General features: G+C 34.8%; 1 protein-coding gene across 7 annotated transcripts in view; it reads left to right on the forward strand.

Annotated features, from left to right (window-relative positions):
- KIAA0586 (KIAA0586 ortholog) overlaps positions 1-19,248 on the forward strand; it is a 114,617-nt gene that overhangs the window by 22,497 nt on the left and 72,872 nt on the right. For 6 of the 7 annotated variants that reach the window (XR_006270089.1, XM_043472191.1, XM_043472190.1 and 3 more), the window contains exons 11-19: positions 3,559-3,691; positions 4,284-4,498; positions 4,924-4,996; positions 6,844-7,071; positions 8,011-8,185; positions 10,422-10,616; positions 12,705-12,892; positions 14,657-14,767; positions 16,191-16,271. Coding sequence is in view for 6 of the 7 variants with exons in the window: in XM_043472191.1 (XP_043328126.1) it covers positions 3,559-3,691; positions 4,284-4,498; positions 4,924-4,996; positions 6,844-7,071; positions 8,011-8,185; positions 10,422-10,616; positions 12,705-12,892; positions 14,657-14,767; positions 16,191-16,271 (1,399 nt within the window). In the remaining variant the exon portion in view is untranslated. The remainder of the gene's footprint in view (positions 1-3,558; positions 3,692-4,283; positions 4,499-4,923; positions 4,997-6,843; positions 7,072-8,010; positions 8,186-10,421; positions 10,617-12,704; positions 12,893-14,656; positions 14,768-16,190; positions 16,272-19,248) is intronic. The other variant, XM_043472193.1, reaches the window with a different exon arrangement.

Raw genomic sequence — 19,248 nt, forward strand, 5'->3', positions numbered from 1 at the left:
TTGATAATTACTGTTTTACACAGTTGTCTTTTATATCAGATAGAAGGAGAGAGTTATAAACAAATAATTTAATACTGTCTTTTATATTTACCTATACAGTTAACTTTTACCCATACTCTTATTTCTTCATGTGGATTTGAGTTAGTGCATAACATCCTTTTATTTCACCCTAAGGGACTCTTTTTAGTATTTACTATAGGGTAGGTCTGCTAGTGATGAATGCTCTCAGTTGTTTTTATCTGGAAATGTCATAATTTCTATCTTTGAAGCATAGTTTTACTGAATGTAGAATTTTTGGTTGATACTCTTGTCCTTTTAGTGCTTTGAATATATCATTTTACTACCTTCTAGATTTCATGATTTCTGATGAGAAATATACTGTTAATCTTACTAAGGATACTTTATATATAATTAATTACTTTTATCTTTCAGGATTCTCTCTTTGTCTTAGGCTTTTGACAGTTTGATGTGTCTAAACGTGGATCTCTTTGAGTTCATCCTCCTAAAATTTTGTTGATCTTCTTGGATGAGTGAATTAACATTCATTAAGTTGGGGAATTTTTGGGCCGTTATTTTTTTACACAGTTAAGTAGTACACATGACCTTTTTTTTTCTCCTTGGGCTATGTCGTGTGTTGGTATGCTTGATGGTATCTGACGGGTCTTAAGGATTTTAGTTTTTTTCATTCTTTTTTTGCTCTGTTCTTCAAACTGTGCTCAGTTGCTCAGTCACGCCCAATTCTTTGCGCCCCATAGACTATAGCCCACCGGGCTCCTCTGTCCATGGAATTTCCAGCAAGAACAGTGGAGTGGGTTGCCGTTTCCTACTCCAGGGGACCTTTCCGACACAGACATCAAACCCGAGTCGCTTGCATCTCCTGCATGGGCAGGCAGATTCTTTACCACTAGCACTACTTGGGAAGCCCATTCCTCAAACTGGATAATCTCTACTAACCTATCTTTAAATTTGCTGATTCTTTCTCTTACCAATTTGAATATGCTGTTTAGCCTGTCAGGTGAATTTTACATTTCAGTTGCTGTATTTTTCAACTCCAGAATTTCTCTTTTTTTAAAAATAGCTTTTGTTTTTTTTAAAAATTATGTGTTTATTTTTGGTTGCACTGGGTCTTTGCTGCTGCTTGTGGGCTTTCTCAATTGTGGTAAGTGGGGCCTCCTCTTTGTTGCGGTGTACAGGCTTCTCATTGTGATGTCTTTGTTGCAGAGGATGGTCTCTAGGTCTGTGGGCTCAGTAGTTGTGGCACGTGGGCTCTATGGCGCACGGCCTCAGTGGTTGTAGTGCATGAGCTTTAATTGCTTCATGGCATTTGGAATTTTCCTGGACCAAGAATGGAACCCGTGTCCCCCGCATCCGCAGGCAGATTCTTATCCACTGTACTACCACAGAAGTCCAATAGCTTTTATCTTTTTTGATATTCTTTGTTTGATGAGACTTCATTCTTATTTATTTATTTATTTTGGTCTTGCCCCGTGGCTTGTGGAATCTTAGTTCCCTGACCAGAGATTGAACCCAGGCCTTCAGCATGGAGTCCTAACCACTGGACTACCAGGGAATTCCCAAGACTTCATTTTTATTTTTGTTGCTGTTGTTCAATCTCTAAGTCATGTCTGACTTATTGCAACCCCGTGGACTCCTGCACACCAGGCTCTTCTGTCCTTCACTATCTCCCGGAGTTGGCTTAGATTTATGTCCATTGAGTCAGTGATGCTATCTAACCATCTTATCCTCTGTCACCCTCCTTCTCCTTTTGCTTTCAGTCTTTCCCAGCATCAGGGTCTTTTCAGTGAGTTGGCTCTTTGGGTCAGGTGGCCAAAGTATTGGAGCTTCAACTTCAGCATCAGTCCTTTCATTCTTTTGAAAAGTGAAAGTGTTAGTCTCTCAGTTGTGTCTGACTCTTTGCAACCTCATGGACTGTAGCCTGCCAGGCTCCTCTATCCATGGAATTTCCCAGGCAAGAGTACTGGAGTGGGTTGCCATGCTGTCCTCCAGATCTTCCCAACCCAGGGACTGATGCTTTTCTCCAATTATAGTAGCTAATTTATGGTCTTTCTCTAGTTAAGTCCAATATTTGGAGTTCCTCAAGGATAGTTTCTACTGATATTCTTTTTCCTGTGTCTGAACTCTATTTCCTACTTCTTTGTATCTCACAACTTTTTGTTGAAAAGGGCATTTAAAATGATTTAATGGGCCAGTTCTGGAAATTAGATTCTTCCATCAACTTCCACCCTCCCACCAGAGTTTGTTGTTATTGCTGGTGGTGGTTGTTGTTGCTGTTTAATGATTTTCCTGGACTAATTCTGTAATTTTTGTTCTTTATTATGTGTAGCAAGTCTCCATTTGGTTAGCTAAGTCAGCTAATGATTGAAAGGTTTCCTAACTATTTTGAATGACTAAGTCTCACTGTCTTTGCCGAGCAGCTGTGTGTGTGTGTGTGTGTGTGTGTGTGTGTGTATACACTGGGAAACACCTTCAGTGCTCCAGCAGTATGTAAGCCTGTCTTAATCCTAACTTCCTACTCGTACAGAGTTCATGGTCAGCCAGATGTGAAAGATTATGCCCTTCTTAGGTCATTCTTGTGCATACATATAGCCCTGTACATGCATGTGACCTTTTAGAGCCCCAGTAGTGTTTCGGAGCTTTTCAGACTTCACCGCAGGGACTTGCCCGGCAATTCAGTGGTTAAGACTCCACGCTCCAGTGCAGGAGGTGTGGCTTGGACCTCTGGTCATGTTCCACATGCCACAGGGTGTGGCCAAAAATTAAAAAAACAAACAACTCCATCATGGACATCTCCTTCCCCAAGTTTTTGGCTTATTGTCCACCCTCTTGTTTGCTTCAACTGGTGTGACTCCCTCAGGCAGCTAAGATGTTAAACAATTGCCACTGTTTTTAAAAAATGACTGTGGGATGGGATTTCTCACTGAGTTAGATTTAAGGAGAAACCTTGTGAATATGACTTTTTGAGGAGCTCCACACTTCTTCCACCCTTTTAGTAGCTGTGAGGCTGTTGGTTTTCACAGCTACAGTGATTATGAGGCTGTTGATTTTCAAAGCTACTCACAGTTGGGGAAAGGCCTCTGGGAATAGAGCAATTTAAAATATCATAGAGCTTGCTGTTCTTGTCAGTCATTTTTGTTAAGTAACTGTTCCCTGGGTTACAAGCTTTTGTTTAATTTCCACCATTCTGAAAAAGCTGATTTGACCCTTTTTGCTAGTGTTTTGTTTGCTTTTATTCAGGAGTAGATTTTTAGAGATTATTACTCTACCATTCTAGAAGTGCTTCTGCACGTGAGTTTCTTCAAAGCAAAACCATTTTCTGCTCTTTCCCTACTATTCTTAAACCAATCTGGTCGGAGTAATTTTGTTTCTTGCAATTTTTGTGTTTTGTATGTTTAACCACATAATTGACTGATTCTTTGTACAATTTTAATAGGACCCCTTTAGAATTCATACAACTAAGAATGTATCAAAGATTTATATCATCAAATGTTTACTGAATTTATGGCAATTTAGGAAACTTTACTTTGAAATCTTTTACAGCATTGATACTATAGCCACTCAAAGATTTCCTTCCTATGAAGAACTAGGAACAGCTAAAGTGACTGTGCAGAAGTCTGATGATATTCTTCATGAACTTGACCAAAAGAGGAAAGAAACGAATAGCATACTCCAGGTAAAGTATGAACAAAGTCATGAAATCAATGATGAGCAAAGGTAAAAGTTATGAAGAAATAAAGTTACCAAGACAAAGCAGGAGGAGGATGAAGACAGAGCACTGAAAGACATGTCAGCCCTTGTTTCCCTTACAAAACTTTTCCAAAAGCCCTGTCAGGTGATTTCTACTTACTACTCCTTGGCTAAGAGTGAGTCACATGGCCAACTGTCACTCTCAGGCTTCTGTTGGAGAGGAAGGAAGGCCGAAGGGGAATGTGAATGGCCCTTGTTTATCCAGTTCACATTGTCTGCCCTGCCTACCCAGAGCCGACTTGCTCTTAATTTGTTTAGCTTTCTTCACCAGAGAGAGCTTTTATAGAACTCTGAACTACTTTGGGCTTCCCAGCCCCATTTCATGGAACATTCACAGTATACACCTAAATGGAGAGAAACTTTAGTCGCCAAGTATTCTTCTGTAGCTCTTCAACTTGACAAATTCATTCCTTAGACTGGTGTAGTATATGCCCCAAACTATACTAACAGCTTTTATGTGGATTAAAATATGAATATAAGTTTTACATATTGATATTCTTGCCTTTTTATCTTTTAAGTTGAAAGAATCTCAGATGTCAAGGCTTGCTGAGCTTCCACAGAATTCCATTAAACTTCAGATAACAAATACAAGATCTGTATTGAAAGATGCTGAGAAGATTTTAAGGGGAGTACAAAATAATAAAAAAGTACTTGAAGAAAATCTGGAAGCTATAATTCGTGCAAAGGATGGAGCTGCCATGTATTCATTTATCAATGCTCTATCCAACAACAGGTAGGACAGGGTATTGGCATTCCAAGGTTTTTTATGAAACTGCCAGTTTATAGGCTCTCTTCATTTTTTTCTAAGCGCTTCCTTTTGCTTTAATGTGTTTTGATGTTTAGAAAAGATTCTTCATTGCCTTTGATAGTGTGCGCTTATTATAAAGTTGGAATTTGGATATACACATGCTGCTGCTATTTTTCACAGGTGTTAATTTTCCCTTTAATTTTTTTTTTTTTTCTCTTTTTGATATTTATTTACTGGAATCTACATATGCTTTGCAGGCATCCTTGAAACATTTGATTAAACTAATAACATTGGGTTTTCCTTTTCAGATGAAGGATATTGGGCTACACAATAGATTCAAAGCTAGATAGGAGATCTGTTCTTAGGACCTTTAATGTTAATCTAAGAAAATTCTTTTTTCTCTTTTGTAGAGAGATATCAGAGAAGATTCGGATCAGAAAGACTGTAGATGACTGGATTAAAACGATTTCTGCAGAAATTCAAGTAGGTATTGGAAAGAATTAAGTGAATTCTTTAGATATTCCAGTTTATACGTATCATAGCTATTCTCAAAATATTCCTTATAAGTCCACTTATAAGTCTTAATTTCACTCCATCACCCATTGTACTTATTAGTAATAAGTTCCATTTTATTCAACATGTGCTTTGTCTCATAAATTATATTATGACTATTAACTGGAAAATTGTAGACAACTACTAAGATATGAGTGATTTCAAAGAAAATTTAGCAAAAGCATTTGGAAAAGAAAGTAGACATAAAAAAGTATACTTAAGAAAAAAAGAAGACAGCAGATTTAGAAACATTGGCTTACCAAAGTAAAAGCAACAAAGTTACTTAAAAGGAAAATACTCCACAAAAATCTCTCAGGTTACTGTGTTTAGAGAAGTCATTTCCAGATAGAAAAATTGCCACTTTCTCGCTTCCACACATCTTATGGTGTATCTACAGACATTAGTATTGCAAAAATCCAGGAGAGCTCTTTTTATTAGGGGGTCAGTAATTTAAAGGACATTTCTCAATATTTTATGTATTTAAGTAAGCACAACTAGGCAGGGTAACTCATTTTTACCTTGAGGTGCAAAATGTTTTTTTCCTGACTGTAAGATTGTATGTATATGCTTACTCCCAGTTGTAGCAGGATGAAGTGTTAGTTTGGTTTCCATAGCAGTAAACACTAAAATACACTTTTTTGGGGAAGCTGGGGGAGGTTATGTGTGTGTATGTTGTTTTGTTTGTTGTCTCTTTCTTTTTCTTTTTTTTATGGCTACACTATGCAGCTTTTGGGATCTTACTTTTTTGACTAGGGTTTGAATCTGGGCCCTTGACAATGAAAGCAGAGTCCTAACCACTGGACCACCAGGGAACTCTCTAAAATACACTTTTTTTTTTTTTTCATTTGGCTGTGCCACTTGGCATGTGGGATCTTATTTCCCCGATCAGGAATTGAACCCAAGTTGCCTGCATTGAAAGGTGGAGTCTTAACCACTGGACCACCAGGGAAGTCCCTAAAATACACTTTTAAACACTGTTGTTTTAAGAATATGTATCTCTAATACAGTTACAAAGAGTTTATATTAGCTGCTATGTGATGCATCAGAAAAAAAATTGACCTAAGGGTCAAAAGACTTGGAGTTCACGTCTTATTCTTCAGATGACCAGCAATATATGTCACTCTGTAACAGTAGATTTCATGCAAAATATGCTTCTTTAAACCTTCAAGTAACTTCTAATTTATAAATATTTCAGAACTTTATTACAAAATTTTTACTTTTTGAAAATTTATTTTTTAATTTAATTTTTGAAGTTACTATATTCACATGGTTTAAACATCAAAAGGTATAAAAACCTCTATGATGAAAAATTGCCCTCTTACCCCTGAAGATCATCTACTATTTCTCATTCCTCTGCTCCATAAAATACTAGTCTTTTAAATTTTTTGTTTATTCTAAAAAGAATTTTTATTCATATGTAAACAAATATCATTTATTTATAAAGCTTTTAAAACTGATAAATCAAATTTTATAACAGTAGGAAAAAATGGGCTTCCCTGGTGCCTCAGCGGTAAAGAATCCGCCTGCCAGTGTCAGGGCCACAGGAGTTGTGGGTTTGATCCCTGGGTCAGGAAGATCCCCTGGAGAAGGAAATGCCAACCTGCTCCAGTATTCTTGCTGGGAAATACCATGACAGAGGAGCCTGGCGAGCTACAGTTCATGGGGTCCCTGAAGAGTCAGACAAAACTTAGCAACTAAACAACAACAACAACTACTTTGGATGTGAAGTGTTACTACTTGGATAGATTTTACGTAATTTTAATTTTGGTTATGTTAAGGATGAACTGACAAGAAAAGATTATGAACAAAAGAGGTTTGATCAGAAGAATGAAAGGAACAAGCGAGCTCACTACATAAATAAATATATTAAAACCAACACACAAGATAAAACTGTAAACAACTCTGTAATTCCAAGAAAACATTCTCAAAAACAAAAAGAGGATCATCTTCGAAATCCACCTATAAGGAGCATGCCTGCTTCAAGCTTACAAAAAGAGAGAAAAGAAGTAAGATCCTAATCTGTTTTTGTGATGTAAATGTTGCATTATTATTAAAGATATAAATAATGAAATGACTGTGAAAATGTTTTGAAAATATGAATGGCTATTCAAATGAAAACCATCTTTAACTACTGATACTTAGAGTTTTTGATATCTGTCACATAGAAGTTATTGCACAAAGTATACCATTCTTTCCTTTTGAGTTGACATAGTATTTCAGTTATACTGGATTTATCTAGAAATTATCTAGTCCAAAAATTAGATTTTTTAGTTCACGGTATTCAAAATTGTATTTCATCTTTGCATGTGTAAATGTGTATGTGTGTATTTTTGTTTGGTTATTTTTCAGTTTAATAGATGTCTGTTTAGTGCCCAATGATTGCGTGGCAAGGTACTAGATGCTATGGAGGGAATTTTTTGGCTGCTCTGAGTAGTAACTTTGTTAATGCCAAACATGGATTGTTGGGCAGATTAGTAAAGCATCTAATTAGTAATAAAGCACTGAATTAGTGCTTGGTGCTTAGCAGATATTCAATAAATGCTACTTTTCTGTGGCATTTAGATTATGATTGAAGGTGGGATCAGAAATGTAGAAAATTATTTAAAGACTTGGTTTGTGTCATTTTACTGTACTTGAAAATTACTACTTTCAGATGTAAAATGTGTTTAAACTTTCTTTTTGGTACTGAAAATATGCTTAGTAGTGTAAGAATCTTCATGTTTCTTGGGTAAATTATTTTTGTCTTTAACTTTCATGCTTTTGAAAACTGTAAAACTGCAGTTTGGAAATTGTCTCCAGAATTTAAGAGCCATTTAATATAGAGGATTTTCCTAATCTGATCATTCTTAATATAGTACTTAAGCTGGCAAAAGGAGGTTTTAGAAAAATGAGATAAGTGTTTGATGACTATTTTGCTGATGAGTTGAATACCTTTGTGTACTTAGGGATTTTTGAAAGCAACCACAGTGGTGCAAGACAAGGATTATATGTTACAAATCTATGGAAAACCAGTTTATCAGGGTCATCGCAGCACTCTTAAAAAAGGACCATACCTCAGATTTAATTCTCCATCTCCTAAATCCAGACCACAGAGACCAAAAGTAATAGAACGAGTTAAAGGTATGAAACCTTGTTTTTTGTGGTATCAGTTTAATAGATAAAGTTTAATTTTTGCTTTTTATTGATTACTTATAAATACATTCAAATTATATCATGCTTAGGGATGGAAATATTTCCTTCCAGGAGAGTAGGAAAAAATAGACCAGATTTGAAATATTGGGGGGAAAGTAGTATTAGATGGTATCTTCAGATAAACATGATAAAATTTATGAGATGATGACTCTTAAGCAATTTAAATTATAATCCAGGGAACGTAGACTGTTCTTGCAGATCTTAGTCTATCATGTTCCTTATGGACAGAAAGATGAGCCTTATGCTGTACATTATCATAAAAGTGCTTATGGGCACTTTAGAAGTTTAGTTTGTTCTCAAAGAGCAGAAGTGAAAATTTTTTTATCATGTTTATATACAAGTAAAAATATCTTTATTTATCACTATATGTTTTCATACCATTTCACTAGCATATTTAAATATAACTCTTAGTTAAGTATTGAGTCTGTTGACTTTGGTTACATTTTGAAATGTCTCAGCTTGTGCTTTAGCAGTCTGTAAGCCACTTTGATAATATGCCATAACTTGTGGATCCCAATTCATTTTCCTTTCTGATCCTGTCTTGTGAGTTGGTGGTTGCTTTATTTTTCCATTCCTTTACAAAAGTTAATTCATCATATAGGGTGTCAATTTATCTAGAAATCTTATAGATTTTATTTAGTAGGCTTTGTGGATGATATTTACCCTAATGTTTCCTTGATTTATTAGAGCTTGCTGTTAACTTATATTTGGGATTTGGAAACTTTTGTAAAAAATGTCCCAAGGTTTTAAAATACTTTCAAATCCAAAAATCACTGTATCAATTAACTCTTTTAATGATAAAGTGATTGAGAACCTATGGATACAGCCTCCTTTTTGGGCCTTGGTACCTGTTATTCCTCTGCCTGGAGGGCTTTTCCCATAGACCCTTGCATGGCTCACTCTCAGTTCTTTCAATCTCTGTTCTTAGCTGTTAGCTCCTCAGAGAGGTCTATGTTGACCATCTCATCCAAAATATCATCCCCTAACCCTCTCTATTCCCTTCCTTGGCATATTGCTCTTCATAGCAGTTTTCACTGTCTGATGTTGTATTTTTGTTTATCAGTTTTTTTCCTTAAGAAGTTGTAAGCCGTGTGAGTACAGTTGGTTTATTCAGTACTTGTATCCCCTTTGTCTGGAATGATGTCAAACACATTTTAAATGCTGAGAGAATGTATTTTAAATAACTTGCAAGAAAAACATTCATTCAGTTGAATGAATGAATACTTGAGAAGGCGATAAAAAAGTTATAGATGTACTACTAAAATTTTTCTTCCTGGGATCATAAAACTATATTTACAAGTCCAGATTTATAAAACTACTCATATATTAAAACTAAAAATGTAGTCATGTCAGGTATTAATTTAGAAAAGATTTTAATTTCTTTTCCTTTACACTTTTACTTAACTTTTGCAAGGTTTTAATAAGTATAGAATTTGATTATCTTTACATTATTTCCAAGGATAAAGTCTGGTTATTCAGAATAATGAGAGGATGAAAAAAATTTTCAATTCCAAAAATGATCTTTAACTTTTTTACACCTGTTGGAAAAAATGGAAATGAGTTAAGTAATACATGCTGAATATTCTTTCAAATCTTAATCATCAATTTTTCCTAGTCATTATATCATTTCTTTGTTTTTTCTTTTTTTAACTTTTTGTCTTTATTTTTTGGTTGCACTATGCAGCATGTGGAATCTTAGTTCCCTGACCAGGGATTGAACCCAGGTTCCCTGCATTGGAAGCACAGAGTCTTAGTAGGAAATTCCCCTAGTCATTGTATCTTTTCTATCATATTATTTGCACAAGTTGTTGCATCTATTCAGAGATTGAAGAACCACAACCTGCAGTCTACATGCCTGTTTTTATGTATAAAACTCTGTTGGAACATAGGTACACATTCCTTTATGTACGTGTCTATGAGTGCTTTCATGCTACAACGGCAGAATTGAGATGTTGCCACTGAGACCACTCGGGCCACAAGGCTAAAATATATCCTATCTGGCCACTTAAGAACAAGTTTGTCACTCCTTGATTTATATGTTGCTTGTATTTTGGGGTCCTGTAACCTTGTTACATAGAATGAGAGCTTTCTGTGAAGAAGAGTTGCTGTATTTGTAGATGTTCAAACAATATTTTAAAATATCTGCCATTGATGATTATTATAGGCACTAAAGTAAAGTCTATAAGAACACAAACAGACTTTTCTGCCACGAAACCTACAAAGGTGGATTCTAAGTTGCAACATTCTATTACTACACTGTCTCCTGGTGATCAGCAGTATTTGTTCAGCCCAAGCCGGGAAATGCCTACTTTTTCAGGTACACTGGAAGGTCATCTGATACCTATGGCAGTTCTTTTAGGTAAGACCCAACAAAATATATGGCATAAATTTTAAAATTCTATTCGGCAATAACATAATTTACAAAATGGTACTGACACAGTAGTCATGTACTTTTCCTTTATGTGTTGCTTATATTTGTGAATAGGGCTTCAGGATATGTTTTACTTTGTCTAGTAACAGTGTCTGAAATGATGCTGTGTTTTCACTCACAGGAAACATTCTTACAGTATTTTATAGTATATTGCTGTAGGTGAAATTAAAATAATGTTTAGACATGTCATGAAAGTCGCTCAGTTGTGTCCGACTCTTTGCAACCCATGGTCTATACAGTCCATGGAATTCTCCAGGCCAGAATACTATTGAAGTGGGTAGCCGTTCCCTTCTCCAGGGGACTCTTCCCAACCCAGGGATCAAACCCAGGTGTCCCTCATTGCAGGCGGATTCTTTATCAGCTGAGCCACCAGGGAAGCCCAAGAATACTGGAGCGGGTATCCTATCCCTTCTCCAGCGGATCTTCCTGACCCAGAAATCGAACCGGGGTCTCCTGCATTGCAGGCGGATTCTTTACCAACCGAGCTACCAGGGAAGCTACACGTGTCATAAACATTCATAATAACTAAAGAATTTAAGGATTTTGTTTGGTTTAATATCATCATATCTTAGGAGAAGTACTTTAAATTACCTTTTTGTACTTTTGGACCTAGCTATGATAAGTAAAAATTATGTAGCTGTGTGTTCTAAGCTAAGAGTTTGTTATTAACTTATTTGAGTTCTCTCAGACCCATCATTGTAAAAGTTGAACAAATAATTTTTAGTATCACCCTAGCTCTTCAAATGGAGATGGCAATGGCAACCCACTCCAGTACTCTTGCCTGGAAAATCCCATGGACGGAGGAGCCTGGTAGGCTGCAGTCCATGGGGTCACTAAGAGTCAGACATGACTGAGCGGCTTCACTTTCACGCATTGGAAAAGGAAATGGCAACCCACTCCAGTGTTCTTGCCTGGAGAATCCCAGGGACGGGGGAGCCTGGTGGGCTGCCATCTCTGGGGTCGCACAGAGTCAGACATGACTGAAGTGACTTAGCAGCAGCAGCTCTTCAAATCTAGTTAGCTATTTTTTCTTTTAATGTCATTGCAATTCTTAATTTTGATGAATTATTGTGAATATTTGTATATATATAATGTGAATATTTTTTACCATGAGAGAATTTTTTATTTTTGATATTATGGGTTAATGACATATCAACTTGGTAGCAGTCTGTTCAACCATGTCCTCTACTAAAATAATAAGCAATATTTATAAAGTCCTTACTGTGTACCAGGTATAGATCTAAGTACTTTATATAAATTAGCTTATTTAATCCACCCTATAAAACACATAGTAATGTACCAGTTTTATAAATGAAGAAACTGGGGCACAGAAGAGTTTAGTGATTTCTCAGAGGCCACATAGTTAGAGTGGAGTAGATAGATTAGTTAGATTAAGACCCAGGCCATGTGATTTTTAGAGTCTGTGCTTTTAGTGAGAGCACTGCTCTCTCTTTACCTTGAAATATAGGAAAGAAATGGAAATTTTGAAGTAAAAGGTAACAAAAATTTTGATAACTATGATAGTTACCAAATAGTAGGCCTACATGATACTTATTGGTAGTCAGACACTAGCATTTTGTTGTTGGTTTTATTTCTGTCCATTTTTGCTCTTATGAAAATTTGAGAATAAAAATAATGCAACATAATGCAGTATACTTCAGTCTTGCCTTTGCCTTTGCCTATTATGACCTTCAGCAAATTATGTTTCTAAACCTCTGTTTCCTCAACTGTAAAGTGTGGATAATATTAATACTTCATAGGCTTATTTAATTTAGATAGTGAATGTGAAGTGTTTAGTACATATGAGTGTCTAGTAAATGTTAGTCACTGGGGAAAGGCTGACATGGTGAGGATCATGATGATAGTGATGACAGAGGGAAAGATGATTGCCAAGGTAAAGGAAAGGTAGTGCTTTCCTTTCATATTAGAATTTTAACCATAAAGATCTAGGTTATATATAAGAATTTTCTCTTATTTCTGAAATGGTTGACTCCTTTTCTCCCCTGAATTTTCTAGGACAAACCCAAAGTAATAGTGATTCCATACCACCTGCTGGGGTAATTGTAAATAAGCCACACCCTGTAACAGTGACAACTTCAATACCACCATCATCTCGAAAAATAGAAGCTGGAGTAAAGAAGCCTAACATAGCAGTTGTAGAAATGAAGTCAGAAAAAAGGGATCCTCCTCAGCTTTCTGTACAGGTATGCAGTGTGTATGAACAGAAAAGTTTAAGAAATAAAACCTTTGGCATAACCTCAGTGCTTAAAATCTGTTGTATTGCTTCATGAAGACTTTGCTTTCCTGATAGATCTTTCATTCTTTAAAACTATGATATTTATGTGATATCACTGTCCTTGTTCTACATGGTTTAAGCTACCTTTTCTAAGCCAGTGACTCATATCCTGGTGACTTGATATTCCAAAGGGAATAATTGAACAGTATGTTATGATTAATTTTTAAAAAGGCTTAATGTGTTTATATAATTAAACTTTAACCTTTACACAAACATATATGAGGACTTGAATGAATGGGGAGAGAACTCGTATGTGAATTTTAAATATTCAGGTTGTCAATTCTTCCTAAGTTAATATATGATTTAAGTGAAATTGTATTTTAAAAATAAAAGCCATTAATTTTTTTTTAATTGAACTTCAGGATAATTTTGATATTTGAAAGAACAAAGAGTTTAGTGTTTTGATACTGGTCCCATTTAAGAAATATTCTTAGTTTTTAAAAAGAATGTAGTATGTAATAGATACTTCATTAGTCAATGGGAAATAGGATTCTCTTAAAAGAAATGATGTATGTTATAATTGGTTAGCAGTGTGGAAATAGATCAGTTTTAGACTCTAAATTTTTACTGTATATAGCAAATGAGTTCCAAATAGGCAATAGGCTAAAGTGTAGCTACAAAATATAAAAACAAAAGAATTAGAAGATAATTGCATGCAGTCCTTAACAAAACTGAAGCTAAGTCTGGACATGAGAGGAGGAAACTTAGATATGATAGAAAACAGACTTGATTCTATAAAATTTAAAACTTATGTATGTAAAAATCTTCTAAATAAAGAGGGAAGTGACATACAGTGAGAACATATGAAAGGAATATGATAGATTCATTTTTAAATATAAAAACGTCCATAAATTAGTAAGAAAACATAAGAGGAAATTGATAAATATTCAAAGAATGTAAGACTCTAGAGAAGAGGAAATAGTTTATAAGATATCAAATTGAATAATTTAAATCTTGCTAGTTACCATGGTAATACAAATTAAGATAACAATAATATATCTCCATTTAAAAACTGTTCTTGCTGAAATACTTCTATTATCTAATTTCAGTGAAAGTTGGGTGACTGACTATGGTTTTGATGATGGAAAGAGATCTCTTTTGGATTGCATTTCAGTAGTAATACCAGGAATCTTAAATAATTATGCTTTTTGGCTCGAGAAGTTACTCTTATGTCTGACTGTATATCATAATGAAATAATTCAAAGTCAGGGAAAAACCCTTATATATATATATATATGAAATTTTTTGGAGTGATATATTTCTATCTATCAAATAGTATATAAGGAATATCCTGAATGTTTACCAACAGGAAATGATAAAATAATAATGGCATATGTACATTTAAAATATAATTATGAAGTCTATATGGTAGTATAGTAAGGCATTTATGATCTGATTACAATGGAAAATCTGGAATGAAACAGCTTAAGATTTTAGCTATGCATAGTGCATAGGAAAAGGATAAGGGGATAGTAAAAATGAAAAATAGTCTTAAGTAGGATTCTTTGTGTTTCCCTTTTATTTTCCAGTTTTTGTAAAATGTGCTTTCATAATTTAAATTTGTTATCCATTGACTTTGCAATAAAAAGTTAAATATGTTATTGATATATAGATTCACAGATATTTGAGTCAAAGTGATGACCTGAAAGCTGGATGTTGTATTCTGTTTTAGGTGTTACCCAATGTGGATATTGACAGCATCTCTAATGGCAGTGCTGATGTCGGTCTGTCTCCTTCTAGTCCCAAAGAAGCATCTTCTCCTCCTTTGAGAACCTGGATACAGGTATTACTTAGGAACGTATCATATATCCTTGAACAATCTGATTATAGATTTTAACTGTTATTCTGTGCAAAGTCTCCTATTATAATATATTTTAATCATTTAGGTTCTAAGGAAAAGATTCAAAACAAATTTGAAATTGCTTATGAACTTGAAAAAAAGAGTTTGATTAAGACCTTTACATTTATCAACATTTTGAAAGTGATCATCCTTAGTGTAACATTTTGGCAACTTAAGCTGTAAGACTCATATGTGAGGAAAGAATTTCTGTCTCTTTGGAGAAGAATCTTGATTTAAATGGGAATTATATTATAGTTTTCCTGAATGTGAATTTTGTAATGACAATTGGAATTCATGTTTTGAGATGTTGCTTTGTCATCAAACTACTGACATGATGCAAAAATATGCATTTCTTTCTAGTAATATTTATTTGCTTCTTGTGACTAAATGACAAAATTAGGACTAGCACTGTAACTTTTCCTTGGGTTTCATCTGTTGTAAGCAAATTTAGTCATTGAGCATATAGTTTTAAGGAGAGGAAGAACATCAATTTTTCACAATCAAAAATAGTGAAATAGAATGACCCTGAATGCCATTTGTGCCTAATTTAATTTTCCATCAGTATTTCTTTTAACTAGAAGTTTATTAGAACATATATAATTTCAAATAATGATTTTTTTAGACTATTAGTCATTGTGCTCTAAGGAATTGTCTATTGTGGTTTTTGATAAATAGGTTATATATTGTGAGGCCTGGAGGCTAAATTTGTAAAATAATTTTTTTCTTTATTTTTTCATAAATTATTTGATTCTTTATCTGTCTTTTTTTGAGTTTGTGTATGTGTAAACTTATATATCCATATAAACATTTTTCTTTAACTTTAGGAGAAAAATCGCAATAATTAACTTGATCAGTTGACTTAAGTTGCATTGTTGATGGAGTCCTTGATAGAAAAACTGATACCTAATTTTTTATAGCTGTTGAAATGATAACTTAATGACTTTAAGAGTAGCTTGGATTTCATTTACTAATTACATCGTTTCTGAGCAGGATATATGTTGATATCCTGCTCAGAAATGATGTAATTAAAACATGTATATTATCTATAGTGAAACAGATCACCAGCCCAGGTTGGATGCATGAGACAAGTGCTCGGGCCTGGTGCACAGGGAAGACTCAGAGGGATTGAGTAGACAGGGAGGTGGGAGGGGGGATCGGGATGGGGAACACATGTAAATCCATGGCTGATTCATGTCAATGTATGACAAAACCCACTACAATATTGTAAAGTAATTAGCCTCCAACTAATAAAAATAAATGAAAAAAAATAAAATAGAGGCATGTAATTATAAGCTTATTCTGTGGGTGGTATTACAGTAAATTAGGTATAATTTGCAACAAAAACTTTCTGAAAATGCTTTCTTAGACTCCAGAATGTATGAAGGCAGATGAAGAAGAGGTGAAGTTTCCAGGAACGAACTTTGATGAAGTAATTGATATTGTACAGGTAACAAAGCTTAGCAGTCCTGTGAATTTATTTTTCTAGTATTTTTTCATGTGAATTGATTATCTTTTTTTTTTTTAACTTAAATTTTTTTTTTATGCTGCACCATGTAACATATGAACTGCCAGGGGATTACCCTGAGACTTTCTTTTTTTTTTTTAGATTAGTTTTGGGTCACAGCAAAATTGAGAGAGATGTATAGAAATTATCTGTATGTTCCCTACATCCACACATGCATAGCCTCCCCCATTATCAATATATCCTAACAATTTTAATTTGTTAAAGTTGATGTATCTACACTGACACATCATATTCAAAGTATGTAGGTGATCTTATGTTGTACATTCTATGGATTTGGATAAATGTATTCATCATTATACTGTTATACAGAGTATTTTCTCTGCCCCCAGGTCCTCTGTGTTCTATTTATCCTTCCCCTTACCCACCCCTATCCCTAGCAACCATTGTTATTTTTACTGTCATCATAGTTTTGTTTTTTCCAGAATGTTATATACTTGGAATCATGTAGTATGTAGCTTTCTGGGATTGGCTTCTTTCTCTCAGTAATATTTACTTGTTTCCTCCATATCTTTTCATGGCTTGAAAACTCATTTCTTTTTAGCACTGAGTAATATTCCATTGTCAAAATGGAGCAGTTTATCCATTCACCTACTAAAGGCCATTTTGGTTGTTTACAAGTTTTGGCAATTATGAATAAAGCTACCATAAGTATCTGTGTACAGATTATGTGTGGACGTAAGTTTTTAATTCCCTTGGGTAGTTATCAAGGAGCACAGTTGCTGGCTTACATGGTAAAAGTATCTTTCCATTTGTGAGAAACCACCAAACTGTCTTGTCATCTTGCTGTACCATTTTACATTCTCATCAACAATGAATGATAGTTCCTCTTCTTTCATATCCTTGCCAGCATATGGTATTGTCAATATTCCAGATTTTGTCTATTCTAACAGGTGTGTGGTGATATATTATTGTGTTTTAATTTGCATTTCCCTGATGGCATATGATGTGGAGCATCTTTTCAAATGCTTGTTTGCCATCTGTACATCTTCAGTGAGCTGTCTGAAGGTCTTTGGCCCAATTTAAAATTTGGGTTGTTCTCTTATTGAGTTTTAAGAGTTTTTTGGTATATTTTGGTTAACAGTCTTTATCAGATGGGTCTTTTACAAATATTTTCTCCTAGTCTGTAGCTTATCTTCTAATTCTCTTGACATTCTTTTTCACAGAGCAAAAATTTTTAATTTGAATGACGTCCAGCTTATCAGTTAGTTTTTTCATGGGTTGTCCCTTTGGTCTTATATCTAAAAAGTCACCTGATGCGAAGAGCTGACTCATTTGAAAAGACCCTGATGCTGGGAAAGATTGAAGGCAGGAGGAGAAGGGGACGACAGAGGATGAGATGGTTAGATGGCATCACCGACTCAATGGACATGAGTTTGGGTAAACTCCGGGAGTTGGTGATAGACAGGGAGGCCTGGCATGCTGTGGTTCATAGGGTCGCAAAGAGTCAGACACGACTGAGCAACTGAACTGAACTGAAGTAAAAAGTCATTGCCATAGCCACAGTCATCTAGGTTTTCTCCTGTGTTATCTCTAGTTTTATAGCTTTGAATTTTAATTTTAGGTCTATAATCCATTCTGAGTTAATTTTTGTGAAGGGTGTAAGCTCTGTGTCTAAATTTAGTTTTTTTGCCTGTAAATGTCCAGTTGTTCCAGCGCCATTTGTTGAAATGACTATCTTTGCTCCATTGTATTGCCTTTACTTCTTTGCCATAGAATAGTTGACTATATTTATGTGGATCTTTTTCTGGGTCCTTTATTCTGTTCCATTGATTTGTCTGCTCTTTTGCCAGATAAAACAACTGCCTTGATTATTGTTGCTTTATAGAAAGTCTTGAAGTTGGATGTTGTCAGTCTTCCAACTTTATTCTTCACCTTCAATATCATATTAGCTCTTCAGGGTCTTTTGCTTCTCCATATAACTCTTAGAGTAAGTTTGTTGATATCTCCAAAATAACTTGTTGAGATTTTTCTTGGAATTACATTGACTCTGTAGATCAATTTGGGAAGAACTGACATCTTAATGTTATTTAGTCTTCCTCTCCATGAACATGGAATATTTCTCCACTTATTTAGTTTTTTATTTCATTCATTTGAATTATATAGTTTTCCTCATAGATCTTGTACATGTTTTGTAGATTTTATACCTAAGTATTTCATTTTAAGGGAGCATGCTAATGTAAATGGTATTGTGTTTTTAATGTCAAATTCTACTTGTTCATTGTTGATATATAGGAAAGTGTATGTTAACTTTGATTCCTACAACCTTGCCATAATTGCTATTTAAAAACAGGAGTCTTTTTGTTGTTTTTTTTTTCTAGATTTTCTACATATATAATCATGTCATCTGCATATAAAGGTAGTTTTATTTCTTCCCAATCTGTATACGTTTAATTTTCTTTTCTTGTCTAATTACATTAGCAGGGACTTCTTAGTGCAATATTGAAAAGGAGTGGTGAGAGGTGATGACATTCTTGCCTTTTTTCTGATAGTTGAGTATCTTTTGATCATCAGTATTATGTTATAGTGCTTTTAGAAGCTTCCTTTTACTTTGCAGTTGAATATATTTTAAAATTATAAGGTTGTTTTCCTATAGTACAGTGTTTATGCTTTGTTGCTCAGCCATGTCCGACTCTTTGAGACCCCCATGAATTGAACCCCACCGGGCTCCTCTGTCCCATCGAATTTGCCCGGCAAGAATATTGGAGTGGGTTGCCATTTCCTCTTCCAGGGAATCTTCCTGACCCAGGGATCGAATCTGCATCTCTTGTGTCTCCTGCTTTGCAGGCAGATTCTTTACCCGCTGAGCCATCAGGAAAACTTTATCACCTAACTACCTCCATGGAACTTGATTGTTAGTTGTTTCCCACCTGCATCTCATCTCCCTTGCTTCCTACTTCCT

Source organism: Cervus canadensis, chromosome 6 (assembly GCF_019320065.1).
Source record: "Cervus canadensis isolate Bull #8, Minnesota chromosome 6, ASM1932006v1, whole genome shotgun sequence".
Taxonomy (NCBI): domain Eukaryota; kingdom Metazoa; phylum Chordata; class Mammalia; order Artiodactyla; family Cervidae; genus Cervus; species Cervus canadensis.